General features: G+C 43.2%; 1 protein-coding gene across 1 annotated transcript in view; it reads right to left on the bottom strand.

Annotated features, from left to right (window-relative positions):
- The window catches only part of LOC133756430 (cytidine monophosphate-N-acetylneuraminic acid hydroxylase), a 107,247-nt gene extending 92,629 nt beyond the window's left edge, over positions 1-14,618 (bottom strand). Inside the window, exon 1 of the mRNA XM_062187123.1 lies at positions 14,536-14,618. Coding sequence (XP_062043107.1) covers positions 14,536-14,618 — 83 coding nt within the window. The remainder of the gene's footprint in view (positions 1-14,535) is intronic.
- Between the last annotated feature and the right edge of the window lie 4,035 nt (positions 14,619-18,653).

Here is an 18,653-nt window from a genome sequence, read left to right as displayed (position 1 = left end):
GAAACTCCAGAAATGAAGAATTCAATAGATGAAATAAAAAATGTGGTGGAAAGTCTTAACATCAGACTTGGTGAGGCAGAAGAATATCCAAATGAGAAGACAAATTTTTGGAAATCATAGTCCAAAAAATAGACAACTTTAAAAAAGTGTTGGAGATCTATGGGATACCATCAAATGACCCAACATACATGCCTTGGGAGTTTCCTGAGGTGTGGAAAGAGAATGGGCTAGAAGGACTGTTTAGTGATATGATTACAGACAACTAACCCAATTTGGAGAAAGAAAGGGATGTCCAAATAGAAGAAGTACATAGAAGTCATAACAGACATGACCAGAAAAGATCATCATGACACATTTTAGTCAAACTTTCAACAGTAAAACAAAATATTCTAAACTGTACACAAGAGAAATGCCAGTTTATTTTCAGAGAATCTCCAATTAAACTCACAGCTGACTTCTCATCAAAAACCCTACAGCTAGGAGAGAATGGCAAGATATATTTCAAGTCTTAAAAAGAAAAAATATGTCAACCCAGAATACTTGTAAAGCTCCCACTTAGGAATGAAGGTGAAATAAAGACCTTCCATAATAAACAGAAATTGGAAGAATTTGTCACCACTCACCCAGCCTTAGAAAAGATGCTTAAGGATGTGTTACACACAGATACATGGTCATCACTATGAAAGAAGGTGAAGGCAGAAAATCTCCCAGTAAAAGTACATAGGAAATTCAAAGTAAAGAATCGGAATATTTATGGAAAAATGGCAGGGCAAAGTCATTTCTTATCAATAGTAACATTGAATGTAAATGGCCTCAACTCTCCAGTTAAAAAATATAAACTGGCAGAGTGAATTAAAAAACAAAAAAGATATAAACTTGCAGAGTGGATTAAAAAACAAAATCCATCTATTTACTGCCTATAAGAAACATATCTCAGGGCTGGTGTGCTGGCACACTAGGTTAATCCTCCACCTGCGACACTGGCATCACATATGGGTGCCAAGTTCTAGTCCCTGTTGCTCCTCTTCTGGTACAGCTCTCTGCTGTGGCCCAGGAGGGCAGTGGAGGATGGCCCAAGTGCTTGGGCCCCTGCACCCGCATGGGAGGAGGAGGCACCTGGCTCCTGGCTTAGGATCAGCATAGCTCCAGCCGTTGTGGCCATTTGGGGAGTGAACCAATGGAAGGAAGACCTTTCTCTCCGTCTTTCTCTCTCACTGTCTGTAACTCTACCTGTCAAATAAAAAAAAGAAAAGAAACACATCTCACCACAAAAGATGCATGCAGACTGAAAGTTAAAGGATAGAACAAGATATTCCATGCTAACAGAAACCAAAAAAGAGCTGGTACAGCCATCCTAATATCAGACAAAACAGACTTTAACACAAAACCTATTAAAAGGGACAAAGCTGGCCAGCGCTGCGGTATAGCAGGTAAAGCTGCTGACTGTACTGCCGGCATCCCATATGGGTGCCAGTTTGAGTCTTGGCTGTTTCACTTCTGACCTAGCTCTCTGCTATGGACTGGGAAAGCAGTAGAAAATGGCCCAAGTCCTTGTGCCCCTGCACCCATGTGGGAGACCCAGAAGAAGCTCCTGGTTCCTGGCTTCAGATCAGCACAGCTCTGGCCATTATGGCCATTTGGGAAGTGAACCAGCTGATGGAAGACCTCTCTTTCTGCCTCTCTGTGTAACTCTACTTTCAAATAAATAAATAAATAAATCTTAAATAAAGGGACAACGAAGGGCACTACATAAAGATTAACAGATCAGGAGACAGAGGTTTGAGACATTGCCCCATGCTAGCAAAGAGTACCTCATCACCCCATGTCAGCAAGAAGTAGCTTTAAAGACAGATCATTGTCCCTCCACCCCTCGTGGACTTTTGGGACTAATGTAATCCCATACAACTCCTGCTTTATAAAAAACAAAAGGGAGGAATGTTAGTAAAATGGCACAGTCTTATCCATGGCGCTATCTACACCATCCTAGGTTCTAGCGCTTGCCACCATTGCTGGAAACCAGGTGGCCACATGGCCCAACCACCAGTGTCAGCCCCACCCCCATCCTGATAGGATTCACTGCTCCTACTTCCCTGCCTGCCCCCAGCAAAGTTTTAAAAGGACCTGCTCCTGAGCATGTGGCTCTATCTCTCTCTCTCTTCCTTTCTGTCTCCTGACCTCTGTCTCTGTCTTTTTCTTTTACATTCTCCTCTCTCTTTCTCCTTCTTTGCCCCTTCCCTCCAGTCTGTTGGGTTTCCCCCAATAAACTCTTTCCCTTAAAAAAATGATTAAAAGATCAACTCAACAGGAAGATGTAACTATTATGAACATATATGCACCTAATTACAGGGCATCTGGCTATTTAAAAGAAATGTTAATGGATGTGAAGGGAGACATAGATTCCCATACAATAGTAATGAGGGACTTCAATACTCCACTTTCAGCAATGGACCGATCAACCAGAGAGAAAATCAGCAAGGAAACAACAGTGTTAATTGACACTATAGGCCAAATTGACCTAACAGATATCTACAGAATTTTTCATCCTACAGCTGCAGAATACACATTTTACTCACCAGTACATGGAGCTTTCTCTAGGATAGACCACATTCAAGAAAAGTAAAAAAAAAAATCAAAATCATACCATGCATTTTCTCTTACCACAATGGAATGAAGCTAGAAAACAACAACTCAAGAATCTCTAGAACATACGCAAACACATGGATACTAGACAACATGCTCTTGAATGAAGAAATCAAAAGAGAAGTCAAAGTTTCTGAAAACAAATGAGACAATACAACTTATCAAAACTTATGGGATACAGCAAAAGCAGTGTTAAGAGGAAAGTTTACAGCAATCAGTGCCTATATCAAGAAATTAGAAATGTACCAAAAAAGAGAGCTATCAATGCATCAAGGACTTAGAAAAACAGCAGCAAGCCAAAACCAAAACTAGTAGGAGAAAAGAAAAGAAATAGAGAAGAAATAAAATTGAAACAAAAATACAAAAATGAATGAAGAGCTGGTTTTTTGAAAAAACAAACAAAATTGACACATCATTTACCCAACTAACCAAAAGAAAGAGGGAGAAGACCTAAATCAATAAACTTAGAGATGCAAAAGGAAATGTAACAACAGACAATGCAGAAATAAAAAGAATCATCAGAAATTACTACAAAGAGCTGTATGTCAACAAACTGGGAAACCTAGAAGAAATGGATATTCTTAAAAACATACACTCTACCAAAATTGAGTCACGAAGACATAGAAAACCTAAACAGACCAATAACCAAGACAGAAACTGAATCAGTAATAAAGACCTCCAATCAAAGAAAAGCCCAGGACTGGACAGTTTCACTGCTGAATTCTACCAGTCATTTAAGAAAGAATATGTCTAATTATTCTCAAGCTATTCAAAACACTTGAAAAGCAGGGGATCCTCCCAATTCTCCTTCTATGAAGCCTGCACCACCTTAATTCCTAAGCCAGAAAAAGATACAACAGAGAAAGAGAACTACAGACCAATTTCCCTCATAAACATAGATGTAAAAATCCTCAACAAATATTAGCTAATCGAATCCAACAACACATCAGAAAGATCATTCATCAAGACCAAGCAAAAGGGGTATAGAAGGAAAATTCCTCAACACAATCAAGGCAATTCATGAGAAATCAATGGCCAGCATCCTATTGAATGGGGAAAAGCTGGAAGCAGTCCTAAGATCTGGAACCAGACAAAGATGCTCACTCTCACGACTGCTGTTCAATACAGTCCTGGAAAGTTTTAGCCAGAGCCATCAGGCAAGAAAGAGAAATCAAAGGGATACAAATTGGAAAGGAAAAATTAATCTATCCCAACGGGGCCATCAAAGAAGGAGGTACCTTTCTCTGAAGGGAGGAGAGAACTTCCACTTTGACTATGACCCTATCGGAATAAGATCAAAGTCAGCGAACTCTAAAGGCTTCCGTAGCCTTGGCAACTCATGACTAGAGCCTAAGGAGATTGCTGACACCATAAACAAGAGTGTCAAATTGTTAAGTCAGCAACAGGAGTCACTGTGTACTTACATCCCATGTGGGATCTGTCCTTAATGTGTTGTCTAATGTGAAATGATGCTATAACTAGTACTGAAACAGTATTTTTACACTTTGTGTTTCTGCGTGGGTACAAACTGATGAAATCTTTACTTAATATATACTGAATTGATCTTCTGTATATAAAGATAATTGGAAATGAAAAAAAAAAAACCTGGTGTTAAATTGGAGATGGCATAGAAAATTAATTAATTTTTTAAAAAAATATTATGTAGGATCTCTGTCTTTAATGTGCGGTACACTGTTATTTAATGCTATAACTAGTACTCAAACAGTATTTTTTTTCACTTTGTGTTGCTATATGGGGGCAAACTTGAAATCTTTACCTAATATATACTAAACTGATCTTCTGTATATAAAGAGAATTGAAAATGAATCTTGATGTGAATGGAAAGGGAGAGGGAGCAGGAAAGGGGAGGGTTGCGGGTGGGAGGGAAGTTATGAGAGGGGGGAAGCCATTGTAACCCATAAGCTGTACTTTGGAAATTTATATTCATTAAATAAAAGTTTAATAAATGAAAAAAAAAATCTATCCCTATTTGCGATGACATGATTCTATATATAGGAGATCAAAGCCTCCACTGAGAGACTATTGGAACTTATAAAAGAGTTTAGTAAAGTGGCAGCATATAAAGTCAATACGGAAAAATAAATAGCCTTTGTATACATAATGTCATGACTAAGAACTTTGCAGATCAGTCCCATTCACATAGCTCCAAAGAGAATAAAATACCTTGGAATAAATTTAACCAAGGTTGACAAAGATCGCACAATGAAAATTACACAACACTAAAGAAATAGAAGATATTTAAAAATGGAAAAATCTTCCGTGTTCATGGATTGTAGTACTTAGTATCATCAAAATGTCCATACTTCTGAAGGCAATTTACAGAGTCAATGCAATACCAAAATATCAGTGACGTTCTTAGCATCATTTTTTCTAGGTCTGTGAACACTCATATGGAAACACAAGAGACCCTGAATAGCTAAAGCAATCTTATATAACAAAAGCAACGCTGGAGGCATCACAATACCTGATTTCAAGGCATACTACAGGGCAGTTACAATCAAAATGGCCTGGAACTGGCACAAAACCAACACATAGCACAATGGAACAGAACAGAAACTCCAGAAATCAATCCATGTGTCTACAACCACCTTATCTCTGACAAGGGACCTAAAATCAATCCCTGGAGCAAGGACAGTCTCTTTAATAAATGGTGCTGGGAAAACTGGATTGCCACATGCTGAAGTGTGAAACTAAACCCTTTCCTTCCACCACACAAAAATCCATTCAAAATGTATAAAGACCTAGGGAACATTGTGGAAACCCTGCAAGACATTGGCATAGGCAAATACTTCTTGGAAAAGACTCCAGAAGCACAGGCAATCAAAGCCAAAACTGACAAATGGGATTACATCAAGCTGAGAAGCTTGTACTGCAAAAGAAACACTCAGCAAAGTGAAGAGGCAACCAATAGATTGGGAGAAAATATTTGTAAACAGTGCAACTGATAAAGGGTTAACATCCAGAATCTATAAAGAGCTCAAATAATTCAACAACAACAAACCAAACAATCCAGTTAAGAAATGGGCAAGGGACCTGAACAGACATTTTTCAAGAGAGGAAATTCAGATGATCATCAGACACCTAAAAAAATGTTCGGGATTACTAGCCATCAGGGAAATGCAAATTAAAACTACAGTGAGGTTTCACCTCACTCCAGTTAGAATGGCTCACATACAGAAATCAAAAAACAACAAATTCCGGCAAAGATATCGTGAAAAAGGTACCGTGATCCACTACTGCTGGAAATGTACACTGGTACAAGCGCTGTGGAAGACAGTATGGAGATACCTCAGAAACCTGAATATATAGACCTACCATATGATCCAGACATCCCACCCCTGGGAATTTACCCAAAGCAAAAGAAATCAGTATATGAAAGAATGACCTGTACCCCTATGTTAATTGCAGCAGAATTAACAATAGCTCAGCTAAGGAATCAATCCGCATGTCCATCAACTGTTGCTTGGATAAAGAAATTAGGGTGTATACACATACACACACAAATGGAGTGCTATTCAGCTGTAAATAAATAAATAAATAAACCCTGTCTTTTGTAACAAGATGGACACAACTGGAAACCATTATACTTAATGAAATAAGCCAATTCCAAAAAGACATGTTTTCCCTGATCCAAGTGTAATAGAGTACATGAGATGTAATGTATTAGAGTGAAATAGACATTTTGAGATACGATGATTGTTTACAGTCCTTTTCAGTTGAGGAAAAGTGGTTTTTTTTTCTCTTCATATTATTTGTTGAACTCTTACCTAGTGTAGGGTTAACTATATGATCATTAAGTAAACTGAAAATAGATTTTGTCTAAATTAAGAGTGGGAACGTGAGAGGGAAGAGGAGGCAGGATTGGAACATGGGTGGGAGGGAGGGTGTGGGGCAAGTTTCAGTATATTCCTAAATATGTATATATGAAATATATACAAATAAAATTTTAAAAAATAAGAATCATTTACATTCTCTACTCCAAACTCCCAGTAGCCATAGCTGGGAGGCGCTCACAGGACTTGGTCATTAAATGTTTCTCAAAGAACTATCCAAAAGAGAATTTATTCACACCACTCTCCAGCCTATTCCTTTCTAGAGATGACCACACACACTGAACCCCACCCAAACTCCACCCACATGTATATTCAGTTAGGGCACCACCCTACCCAATAAAGGGGGAAACTGAACTGGGACAGGGCACAATTCTCATGAGGCTGCCCACATTCATTAGTGGGATCCCTTTAAATAAATCCTGCTCCCATTCTCACATATTATCTATGTCTCTGTGCAGGAGGAGACTTCTCCAATCTTACTTTGCTCACTGTCCCTGTTCACATGGAAATTCTTCTTCTATGGGAGACAATAACCAGGATTGCCTTCATTGCCATAACAACATGGTGCAGTGACTTGGAGCCAACTCAAATCTGATTCAAACCAGCACTGATAACCTTGATGGAGCGGTGAGCAAGCCAACAGCTTTTGCTTCTGCTGTTTGGAGAGACTCATTCTCCTCCATAGCAACTCTCAAGAACACCAGGTCCCTGGTCCCTGCCAGTTAAAAACAGTTAAAGAACCTGCCAATTTGAAGACTAGGGTCAGACTTGCTCACTAGGGCTGGAGAAATCCCTTGGAGCTGAGACTGTTCTAAACCTCCCCACTCTCTTGGATCAGCCCTTTATGATGGACTGGGAGAACACCCCGAGATGACTGACGGATCCTGAGTGACACCCCATTGCTGGGTTGGACCCAGACTCCAACTGGAAGGGTGTTGGACTGGGAAGCAACACTTCCTGCAGGGAGTGGCACTATTGAGACTGGACTCAGCTTGGAACAAAGCCATGGGTGCTCATTCCCCAGGGACTTCTTACTTTACCCAAGACTTGGGTGTTCATAACCTGCTCTTTTGGAGTTCCCATGAGCTTTAAAACTAGAGGCTTCATCCTTTATACTTCTCATCTCAACTCTGGGAATGCTGTTCCTGCCCAACTCAGTCTCTTTTCACAGGCATTGGCCTGTGGCCCAAGGCTGGGTAAAGGTCTTTTTTTTTTTTTTTTTTTTTTTTTATTTATTTTTTGACAAGCAGAATGGATAGTGAGAGAGAGACAGAGAGAAAGGTCTTCCTTTTTGCCGTTGGTTCACCCTCCAATGGCCACTGCGGCCAGCACATCTCGCTGATCCGAAGCCAGGAGCCAGGTGCCTCTCCTGGTCTCCCATGCGGGTGCAGGGCCCAAGCACTTGGGCCATCCTCCACTGCCTTCCCAGGCCACAGCAGAGAGCTGGCCTGGAAGAGGAGCAACCGGGATAGAATCCGGCGCCCCAACCGGGACTAGAACCCGGTGTGCCGGCGCCGCAAGGCGGAGGATTAGCCTGTTAAGCCACGGTGCCGGCCGAGGTCTTAAAGTAATTGCAAAATTCAGGCCAGGGCAACACATGCTGGTGTTTTTCAAGGGCTCCTTGAGTGGACACCAAAGCCAACATCCATTAGGATGCTGGACTGAGAACAGCACTCTGTTCTTCTGTGAAGATCAATCTGGTAGTGAGACTGGGTGCAGTCTGGAGTGAGGCCATGGCTTCCATATCTCAACGCCTCCTTACTTTACAACAGACATTCAGGCAAGATCTCCATCTTTTTTTCTACTTGCCATACTACACTGCAGCCTCTAGATGCTCTCCTTGTCCCGTCACGTCTTACAAACTCAAATTCCTGGTCCCGTTGGTTGCTATTTCCCTAAACATCTGGTTAGTTTTGGGTCAGAGTTTAGGTATTACTTTTGCAGACCCAGGAAACCTTTTCCTTTCAGACAACTCATTAAGTATAGAGCCCCTCTATTGTGACCTGGACCAGTGTAGACAAGTCCTCTGGCATGTTCTCTGATATACTCCTCCTTTCTTCTCAAGTCTCTCCCTCTTTTGGGTCCACCTCCCTCAGGTTCTTTATCTTTCTAGTCCATACCTCAGAGATAACTCACTGGGTAGAATTTTCTAATCCCCCTCCATACTCTTTTTATTTAAAAAAAAAGATTTTATTTATTTATTTGACAGAATTACAGACAGTGAGAGAAAGACAGAGAGAAAGGTCTTCCTTCTGTTGTTTCACTCCCCAAATGGCCGCGATGGACGGAGCTGCACCAATCCGAAGCCAGGAGCTTCTTCCTGGTCTCCTATTTGGGTGCAGGGCCCCAAGCCCTTAGGCCATCCTCCACTGCCCTCCGGGGCCACAGCAGAGAGCTGGACTGGAAGAGGAGCAACCAGGACTAGAACCGGCACCCATATGGGATGCTGGCGCCACAGGTGGAGGACCAACCTAGTACGCCATGACGCTGGCCCCCCTCTGTGCTCTTTTAACCCTGGTAGCCAGGACTGGTACCTTCCCTCCAAACTCTAGTTCAAAACATTGTCAAAGGCTCTTCTCATGAAGGCTCGTTGTTATAATCAAACCCACAAGATATGATTCAAGGTTAAGAGACATAGACCAACCATTTCTCATCATGTAAAGAGGCAAAGCAATGGTATATATTTGATTGGGCAGAGGTCTAGTTGTAGCATACCACAAATAAAGGAAACTGATCACTCCCTGAGTGTGGTCTGACAAACATATATCCCAAGTTACAAGTGTGGAAGGCTGAGAGAGCATGGGTAATGTGTGCTAGTCACACCTGTACTGTCTTCTCTTCCCTATGGGCTTCGGCACACATCTGAACACCACAGGCAGTGAAAAAGTTTGATATCTCAAACTCAGGAGAGAGAAAAGCTAAGGGATGCTTCTGCTTTCATCCTCTTGTTCCAGATGGAAAATAAACCATCCTTACTGCAAACACTCCCTTGGGGTACATCCTCAGACATCAGGTTTCCTTTGATCCCCAGAGCTTAAGAAATAAAATGCCTGATTTTTTGAACCATTGCCTGGGCTGGTTAAAAGCTAGAAAACAGAGAAATTTGGCCTAAGTGGGTTGAAGCCCCTTATGTCCAGCCCTTCTTTGCACTAAGTTAATGCCAGATTGCTCAAGGGCTACAGAAAAATCCCTCTGTCTTCTTAGAACATTTGGGGGAGACTTTAAAGATATATACTCCAATAGATCTTAACTCTATAGGACAGGTAATACATGGAGGACCTCTGTGAGACCTCAGTGGAAAGAAAGGGCCATCAAAGAAGGATGTACTCTTCTCTGACGGGAGGAGAGACATCCACTTTGCTTATGGCTGTGTCCAAATACCGATGGAGTCTATGGTCACAAAAGGCTTCCATAGCCTTGGCAGCCCATGGTCACTGACATCATAAATAAGAGTGTTAATTGTTAAAGGAACAACAGAAGTTACTGTGCACTTACTCCCCATATAGGACCTCTGTCCTTAATGAGTTGCACTATGAGAATCGACTGCAAATCTTGTTCTCAAACTGTACTATGTTGTGTGTGTGCGTGGGTGCAAACTGTTGAAATCTATGCTTAACACGGAGTTGGTCCTCTGTATATAAATTCAAGCTAAAAATGAGAGAGGTGGGATGGGAATTGGGTGGAGGGAGGGCATGGGGGAAAGAACCACTATATTACTGAAGTTGTATCTATGAAAAAAATGCATTCATTAAATAAAAATTTTTTAAAAAGGACAGGTAATTTTGAAAGACAGATTCCTAACCTAGTCTGCCCCAGACATTAAGGAAAAACTCCAAGGACTTGCAGTGCTACCTGAAAGCACCCCAGACAACCTCTGAAGGGGGCCATCATGGTCTTTTATAACAGAGATCAGGAGGGAATCTCCAACAGAGTGAATGGAAAAGAGGCGTGTACCCCTGGTGACATCTCAGCTCCAGCAAGGTTCCACTGGGAACCTCCAAAGTGCTTTTGCTGCAAAGGTGGTGGAAACTTCATCAAGGATTGTTGACACGGATCCCCAGGGCCACGCACTATCTGCAGAAGAGATCATTGGAGATTTAGTGGCCCCCGAAAGGCCAAGAACTCTGGAGCCAGGCATTTTGCATAGATTTCCCACATGGACCCGAAGGGACTGGGGCTATCCTTACAGGCTCTGGTAACACAGGAGATCAGCACCCAGTAGCCCTGGGTGATTCTCATAGTGAAGGAAACCTTGTAATCTCCCTCTTTTCTCATGTAACAACTGCAAAGGGCATCTCAGGATCCTCCCCCACTCCAAACCCACACACAAGTTAGGTGTTTCACCCAACCTTTGAGATATATCTGGAATGATATAATTCTTTTGGTCATACCACAAAGCCCAGCAGCTTTTCTAGGTAGAAACCTCCAGGCCCAAATGAAGACCATAGTTCATATAGGACCAGGGGAGACTGTATGCCTCCCTCTGACATAGACAACTACCCTACAGTTTGGAGTGTCCAGGGAAAAGTTGGTCGGGCTATAACTGTTCAACCTGTCCAGATTCATCTTAAAGATCCATCCCCTTTTCCACATCAGAGATAATATTCATGAAAGCCTGAGATTTGAAAAGTCCTAGAGCCATAGTAGGCAACCCCAACTTACAGGGACTCAAGCCATGCAATAGTCCCTGTGACATTCCAATCTAGGGGTTCAAGAGCCAAATGGAGAATGGAGATTAATATAGGATTCTCTGCCTCATTAATGAGGTGGTTGTGCCTATCATCTTGGGGTTCCCAATCTCTATACTCTTCTGTCTTGCTTACTGCTACTCCATATGTTCTAGCGCCATGAACTTTATTTACTTCCCTACTGCCAAACCATCTGACCTTCTCCTGTGCAGAAGGCTTGGTTCCCAGTAGAAGGTTTGGCCAAGGAACCCTGGTCCTTTTCTGAATCTTGACTTGGGTTAGTCTGCTTATTATCCTAGGCAAATTTTGGTCATATTCTCATTGTAATCTCTGACTTATGACTTTTTAAATTTCTCTAATTTGGAGTCAATGTAGCAAGCCTTTTTAGAACCCTTTAACACTGGGGAACCAGTAGGATAAGTAGGATATTCTTTTGGTCCACTCCACTTTCAATCTGCTGTTTTAAAATCTATATTTTTAACCCCAACAATTTTCATGTCATTCAGGTCCTTTTCTTACTGACCAACTAATGGTTTCCAACCTGCTGGGATGAGCCTCTAACTTATTTTTCTCCTCGTTTCACACCATCAATATTTTCTGAATTCATTACATTGCTTAATAACTGTTTAAAACTTTCCATCTTCTTGGAATGACTTTCCCCTGTGCTTTTCCTCATTTTCTCGTTAATTAGCCTAATGTTTTTATTAGGGTCTATGAGACCCACAGGAGGCAGGAGCAGAAATGCCAACGTTGGGAAGGCTTCTCTGTAGCTCCAGTTCTAGGCAGAAGGTGCTCCCTTGATCACAGCGCTCAGCATCATGGGTAATGGGCATGCAGAGCAGTGAGTCTACCAGTCACCACAGAGCTAGTCCCACGGGGCTGGCCTCCCAGCTGCTTCCTCTGGCATTCTCCATTCGGCATTTGTGGGGAAATTGGGCCATTCCATCTTATTGAAATGAAAACACATCACAGCGTCTTATCTGGTCCACTAGACTGTGTGTCTCCCTCAGGAATAACTTGCTGTGTGTGTCTGAGTTCTGCACGGCCATCTATTATTGTCCCATAGCGAGTTGTGGGTCTCTTATCAACTCAAACATCCTCCTGCTCTCTGCAGCACTTAAAACCAATTATACTGCTCCTAAATTAGTTAATCTGAGAAACCATTCGACAGAGGGTTCCTCAAGTCCTTGATGACACTCTCAACAAAACAGCTCCTTCACATGACAGCCCCTGGTTAATAGCTCCTTGGTTTTGAAACTGAACCCTTATGTAAGAACCTTAACTACAGATGCAAATTATCTCCAGGTTCCAGCCCCAGTTTCCCTTCCTTAAGGTTTTTACAATTGCGAGTCAACCTTACTAAGATTAACTCACTGAACTGAGTGATGCAGCTATCAAAGGACCCATGGGGTCATTTGCTTCTACAATAATTAACATCTTGATGGTCAGTATTATCTCAGGAGGTTTGTTTTGTGGGTAGGAAGGGTTGCAGAATTCCAGGCCTAAGGTGGAAATTAATACTACCTGCATGTAGATCCCAGACTGAAGCCCAGTTTCTCATCATAAAGAACACATTAGTGCTGACCAATCACAGAATGCCATGAGCGTCACAGGCCAATCAGGAACTTGGACATGGGTTGAACATACCTCTCTCAGCCTCCACTTTGATCCCGAAGAGCCTTAACCCCTAAGGGGCACCTGGGAATGAAGTGAGAGCTGCCTTGCTGTGTGCTCTGAAATTAAAGCCTGCTTCCTTCCACTGCTCCAGGGCAGTGATTGGCCTCCGTGTAACAGGTGAGCGGGCCCTGTTTAGGGGGGTTACACAGTAACTCCTCCGACCAGTTTTTGGGGTTGTTCTATACCAGTTTTTCCCTCCTCCTGAGAACCATAGGTACGTTTTGTTATTCTTTCATGATTTTTCTCTTGAGGGTTGATGCTGATGTTGGTGGCCAAAACTCAGATTCACTAAGATCTGAGATTGGTCCAGTACCTATTTTAAAAATTTCACTCTATCTGTTACAATTACAATAGCCAAAGGCTTGAATATTCACTTTGACTTGATCAGCGTGCATTTCCTTGTGTATCCTGTGAACCAACTCCCTGGGAATTGGATCTGTCCATCCCTAAATTCCATTGTAACTTCAACCTTCAGTAACTGACCCCACCCCAGCACAGCTCCACACCATCGCTATCCAGGAATGGACCCTATTCATCACTCATTTTCCCAAACCACAAGTGAGCAAGGCAAAGCCCAGGAAGCCTCACTTCATTGACATCAATTCTGTTAGAACAACAAACTCAGACTCAGTTTCTCCTGCCACACATGAACAATGGTAGATCCCTTTGACACCAGAGGTGTCATAATTCACCTCGGGTCTTTGGATCTTCAGTCTGAAAATCTGTCATGTAAAACTGGGATCAAGCCGGTGCCGTGGCTCAATAGGCTAATCCTCCGCCTTGCGGCGCCGGCACACCAGGTTCTAGTCCCGGTCGGGGCGCCAGATTCTGTCCCGGTTGCCCCTCTTCCAGGCCAGCTCTCTGCTGTGGCCAGGGAGTGCAGTGGAGGATGGCCCAAGTCCTTGGGCCCTGTACCCCATGGGAGACCAGGAGAAGCACCTGGCTCCCGGCTTCGGATCAGCGCAGCACACCAGCCGCGGCGGCCATTGGAGGGTGAACCAACGGCAAAAAAGGAAGACCTTTCTCTCTGTCTCTCTCTCTCTCTCACTGTCCACTCTGCCTGTCAAAAAAAAAAAAAAAAAAAAAAAACCTGGGATCAAATAAACTTGTTATGCTTTTCTCTTGGTATCCTCCCTTGTAATGTAGATTTGTCAGCCATGATGTTTTATGATGCACAAGAAAGGGATCACTCTGAAGCCAGAGCTGTGATGTAGCCGGTAAAGCCTCCACCTGCAATGCCAGCATCCCATATGGGCACCAGTTCTTGCCCTGGCTGCCCCACTTCCGATCCAGCTCCCTGCTAACGGCCTGGGAAAGAGCAGCAGGAGATTGCCTAAGTGTTTGGGCCTCTGTCACCTGCATGGGAGACCTGGATGAAGCTCTTGGCCCAGCACTGGCCAATGTGACCATCTGAGGAGTAAACTAGAGGATGGAAGATCTGTCTTCTCCCTCTGTAACTCTGGATTTCAAACAAATCTTTAAAAAAAAAGACTAGGAGATCACCCTACAATTTTTTGTGTGCCAGTCAGGAGTGGTAAGATACCTAACACACCCCAAAGCCTAGAGATGCTGGGAAAATAGCTCCTGAAATCCAGCCCCTACACAGCACCTCTGAAGTAGCTACTAGAGTCTATCTGGCCGTAGCCTCCCACAGTCTTGCAGGCTCCCTCCCTTACCATAAGGTTTCTTTGTCCTGCTTCAATGACTTCAAAGTAACCTCTATCACAAGACCCATGAGGTCACTAATGTCCTCTCCCATCTCGATGTTTGGTCTTGTCCTAAGATTTTTCCAGGAACCCCAGGCCCAGCAAGAAATAAACCACCACTTGGATGACTGGAAACCACTCTGGCAAACTAATATAGAAATTCCTTTGCCACAAAAATGCAGTCTACAATCTAAAAGTTTTAAAATAAATCTGTAAAATCTGCTTCTGTTTGTGCATTTGTAAACATCTGCATATGTGTATTCACTATAGATGTGTAACGGCATATTACAATTTTTATTTTACTTATTTGAAGAAAACCAGAGTGAGGAGCCAACACTATGGCCTAGTAGGTTAAGCCTCCACCTTCAGTGCCAGCATCTCATATGGGCACCAGTTCGAGTCCCAATCCAGCTCCCTGCTAATGGCCTGGGAAAGCAGTGGAAGATGGCCCACGTGCTTGGGCCCCTGCACCCACATGAAAAGCCTGGAGAAGCTCCTGGCTTTGGATCGGCCCAGCTCCAGCCATCGTGGCTATCTGAGGAGTGAACCAGTGGATGGAAGACCTCTTTTCTGTGCCTCTCGAATAAATAAATCTAAGAAGAGAAAAGAAAGAAAAAGAATGAAAGAACGGACAAAGGGACAAACATGCAGACATAGAGAGACAGAGACGGGCTGTCCAACGTTTCATTCTCCAAAAGCCCCCAGAGCTGGGACTGGGCTAAGGTGCACCCAGGAGCTCAGAACTCCATCTCCCACAGGGGTGCCAGGGACCCAAGTGCTTGAGCCATCATCTGCCCCCCACCCCGGATGCACATTAGCATGACGTGGGACGGCTTAGGGAGATCATTTTACATTCATGAGCTGGAAGCCACACCTCCTTCGCTCTGTGTTGCCATGATCATCTACCTGTCAATCAGGAGACTCCTCCCCAGGAAGTACCTCCTCTTACCTGGGACTTGGGGGTGGTACTGAGAAACCCAAGCCTGGATCAAGGCACAGCTATTTTAGACTAGGCCTCCATCTTGTAACTCATGACTGACCGGGCCCTGAACCCTAGGTCGAAAGTTCCTGAAAAAGAAAAAAATGTGCCAACAACTCCTCTTACAGTGACCTCCTCTAGCAACAGCCAATCAGCAGATAGCAGGAAAATACCTAAAGTTCCAGATGTCTCTTCAGGCAGTCAAGGTGATTGATAACTCAACAAACAACCTTGCAGTTTGGCACGTACACCCTAGCAGCTCGGGCCATATGTTTTAGCCAATCACTTTATTTTTGTTAAACTTTTATTTAACAAATATAAATTTCAAAAGTACAACTTTGGATTATAGTGGCTTTTCCCCCCATAACCTCCCTCCCACCCACAACCATCCCATTCTTCATCAAGATTCATTTTTAATTATCTTTATATATAGAAGATCAACTTAGTTTATACTAAGTGAATATTTCAACAGATTGCACCCACACAGACACACAAAGTATAAAGTACTGTTTGAAGACTAGTTTTATCATTAATTTGCATAGTACAACACATTAAAGTCAGAGATCCTACATGGGGAGTAAGTGCACAGTGACTCCCGTTGTTGATTTAACAATTGACACTCTTATTATGATGTCAGTAATCACCCTAGGCTCTTGTCATGAGCTGCCAAGGCTATGGAAGCCTCTTGAGTTCACCAGCTCCAACCTTATTTAGACAAGGTCATAGTCAAAATGGAATTTTCCCTCCTCCCTTCAGAGAAAGGTACCTCTTTTTTTGATGGCCCATTCTTTCTGCTGGAATCTCACTCACAGAGATCTTTCATTTAGGTCATTTTTTTTTTTTTTTGCCACAGTGTCTTGGCATTCAATGCCTGAGAAACTCTCATGGGCTTTTTAGTTGGATCCGAATGCCTTAAGGGCTGATTCTGAGGCCAGAGTGCTGTTTAGGATATCTGTCATTCTATGAGTCTGCTGTGTATCCCACTTCCCATGTTGCATAGTTCTCTCCTTTTTAATTCTATCAATTAGTATTAGCAGACACTAGTCTTGTTTATGCAATCCCTTCGACACTTAATCCTATCTTTATGGTCAATTATGAACTTAAACTGATCACTTTGACTAGTAAGATGGCATTGGTACATGCTACCTTAATGGGATTGATTTTATCCAATCATTTTTAAAAGCATCAACCCCAAAGCCATCCAACCACCTTTACTAGGTCTGTTCCCACCACTGCATGCACTAATCATTTTTAAGAGATGTTTTATAAATTTCCCATAAAATGACAGGATTTGCTGAATAATGCTAAAATGTGTAGAATGTCTCTGAAAACCATATAAAAATCCTCTTAACTGAAGAGTTGGGGCTCTTGATTCAGATCCACTGTGTTGGTGATGGTTGGAAGTCCAGACTTGAGCGTGCAATAAAATTCTCATGTGTTTTACAGCAGCATCGGCTCCCTGGTGGTCTTTGGGGACAATCAAACTGGGCATAACAGTACCACGTACACACTTCCATTTTTCTAAGCTCATAAAAATCTCGGAAGAGCAGAAGTGCACCCTCTGCTCCTCCTGAACTCAGAGCAGAGTGTGATACTGCCCTTTCTTTTGCCCAATCTCTCTTAATAAAGCCCTAATGGGCCTGTGTATTTTTTCTCACTTTGTAAGTAAAGTTTATCACACTGCATGCCATGTTTGCCTCTATTTAGAATTCTTCTCTAGGGCCGGCGCCGTGGCTCAACAGGCTAATCCTCTGCCTTGCGGCGCTGACACACTGGGTTCTAGTCCCAGTCCGGCCGCCAGATTCTGTCCCAGTTTCCCCTCTTCCAGGCCAGCTCTCTGCTATGGCCCAGGGAGTGCAGTAGAGGATGGCCCAAATGCTTGGGCCCTGCACCCCATGGGAGACCAGAAGAAGCACCTGGCTCCTGCCTTTGGATCAGCGCGGCGCGCTGGCCACGGCAGCCATTGGAGGGTGATCCAATGGCAAAAGGAAGACCTTACTCTCTGTCTCTCTCTCTCACTATCCACTCTGCCTGTCAAAAAAAAAAAAAAAAAAAAAAAGAGAATTCTTCTCTAAGCAAAAGGCAAGAGCCTGGAAAATTAACTTGGGCCCAAACCCAGCCCCTAACAGCAGGAAGCTGGAATCAGCAGCAGAGCTGGGGCTCAAGCCAAGGCATTCCAAGATGGGATGTGAGTGACCTTAATTACTATGCCAAACGCCTACCCCAGGAGCTACAACTTCTAATATAACTGAAATTCAGCTCTCAAAACTCAAATATGTGGATTCCTTCCTCATTGTTTCTGTGCATGCGGAGGTGAGGGAGGCCTCAAGCACCCAAGTCAAACAGAAACTGGCAGAAGTGTCAACACAGTGCAGGGGAGAGGTGTAGCTAAGACGCGCAAGGGGTGTGAGAGCCAAAGCCAACAACTTATTGGTGGGTGTGACTCGGTGTCTGTAGCAGTCTTCAGGGTTCCCAGCACTGTGCCTGGATCAATTCTTCATCAAGGAATCAAATCCCATGTCATTTCCCCTTAGATTTCATAATCTCAGCTCTAAGAGATACCAAAATCAATGCAGCCCCAGATCCAATTCATAGGTTATTTTGAACAGGTGTCCACTTTCTCATAGGCTCAGCTGTTGTTGTTATAAAATCCTGTAGCAAATTTTTACGATTGGTTCCCCCTGCCATTTTGGGTCTTCCTTGTTCTCAGCTCAAGACAACTGGGACAAACGGGACTGTCTCAGAGAGGAGCTACTTCATGAGGTCCTTCAGGACAGGGCCACTGTCTCCTACCTTACCACACAGTTGTCACTCTCCAGAGAAACCTCAAGAGGAAAACACAACACAACCAATTTTAGTAGAAATGGGTATCTCATCTACTCTGATGAGTCTCTGGAGATGGTCAGATGTCTCTGCAGTCACTAACCTGATTTTTTTGTTTTGTTTTTTAAGATTTTATTTATTTATCTGAGAGCTAGAGTTAGAGACAGTGAGAGGGAGAGACAAAGAGGTCTTCCGTCCACTGGTTCACTCCCCAAATGGCAGCAACAGCTGGAGCTACGCTGATCCGAAGCCAGGAGCTTCTTCCGGTCTCCCACATGGGTGCAGG

Source organism: Lepus europaeus, chromosome 3 (genome assembly GCF_033115175.1).
Source record: "Lepus europaeus isolate LE1 chromosome 3, mLepTim1.pri, whole genome shotgun sequence".
In the NCBI taxonomy this organism is placed as follows: domain Eukaryota; kingdom Metazoa; phylum Chordata; class Mammalia; order Lagomorpha; family Leporidae; genus Lepus; species Lepus europaeus.
The sequence above is the reverse complement of the archived record's forward strand: the minus strand, read 5'-3'. Positions and strand labels throughout refer to the sequence as shown.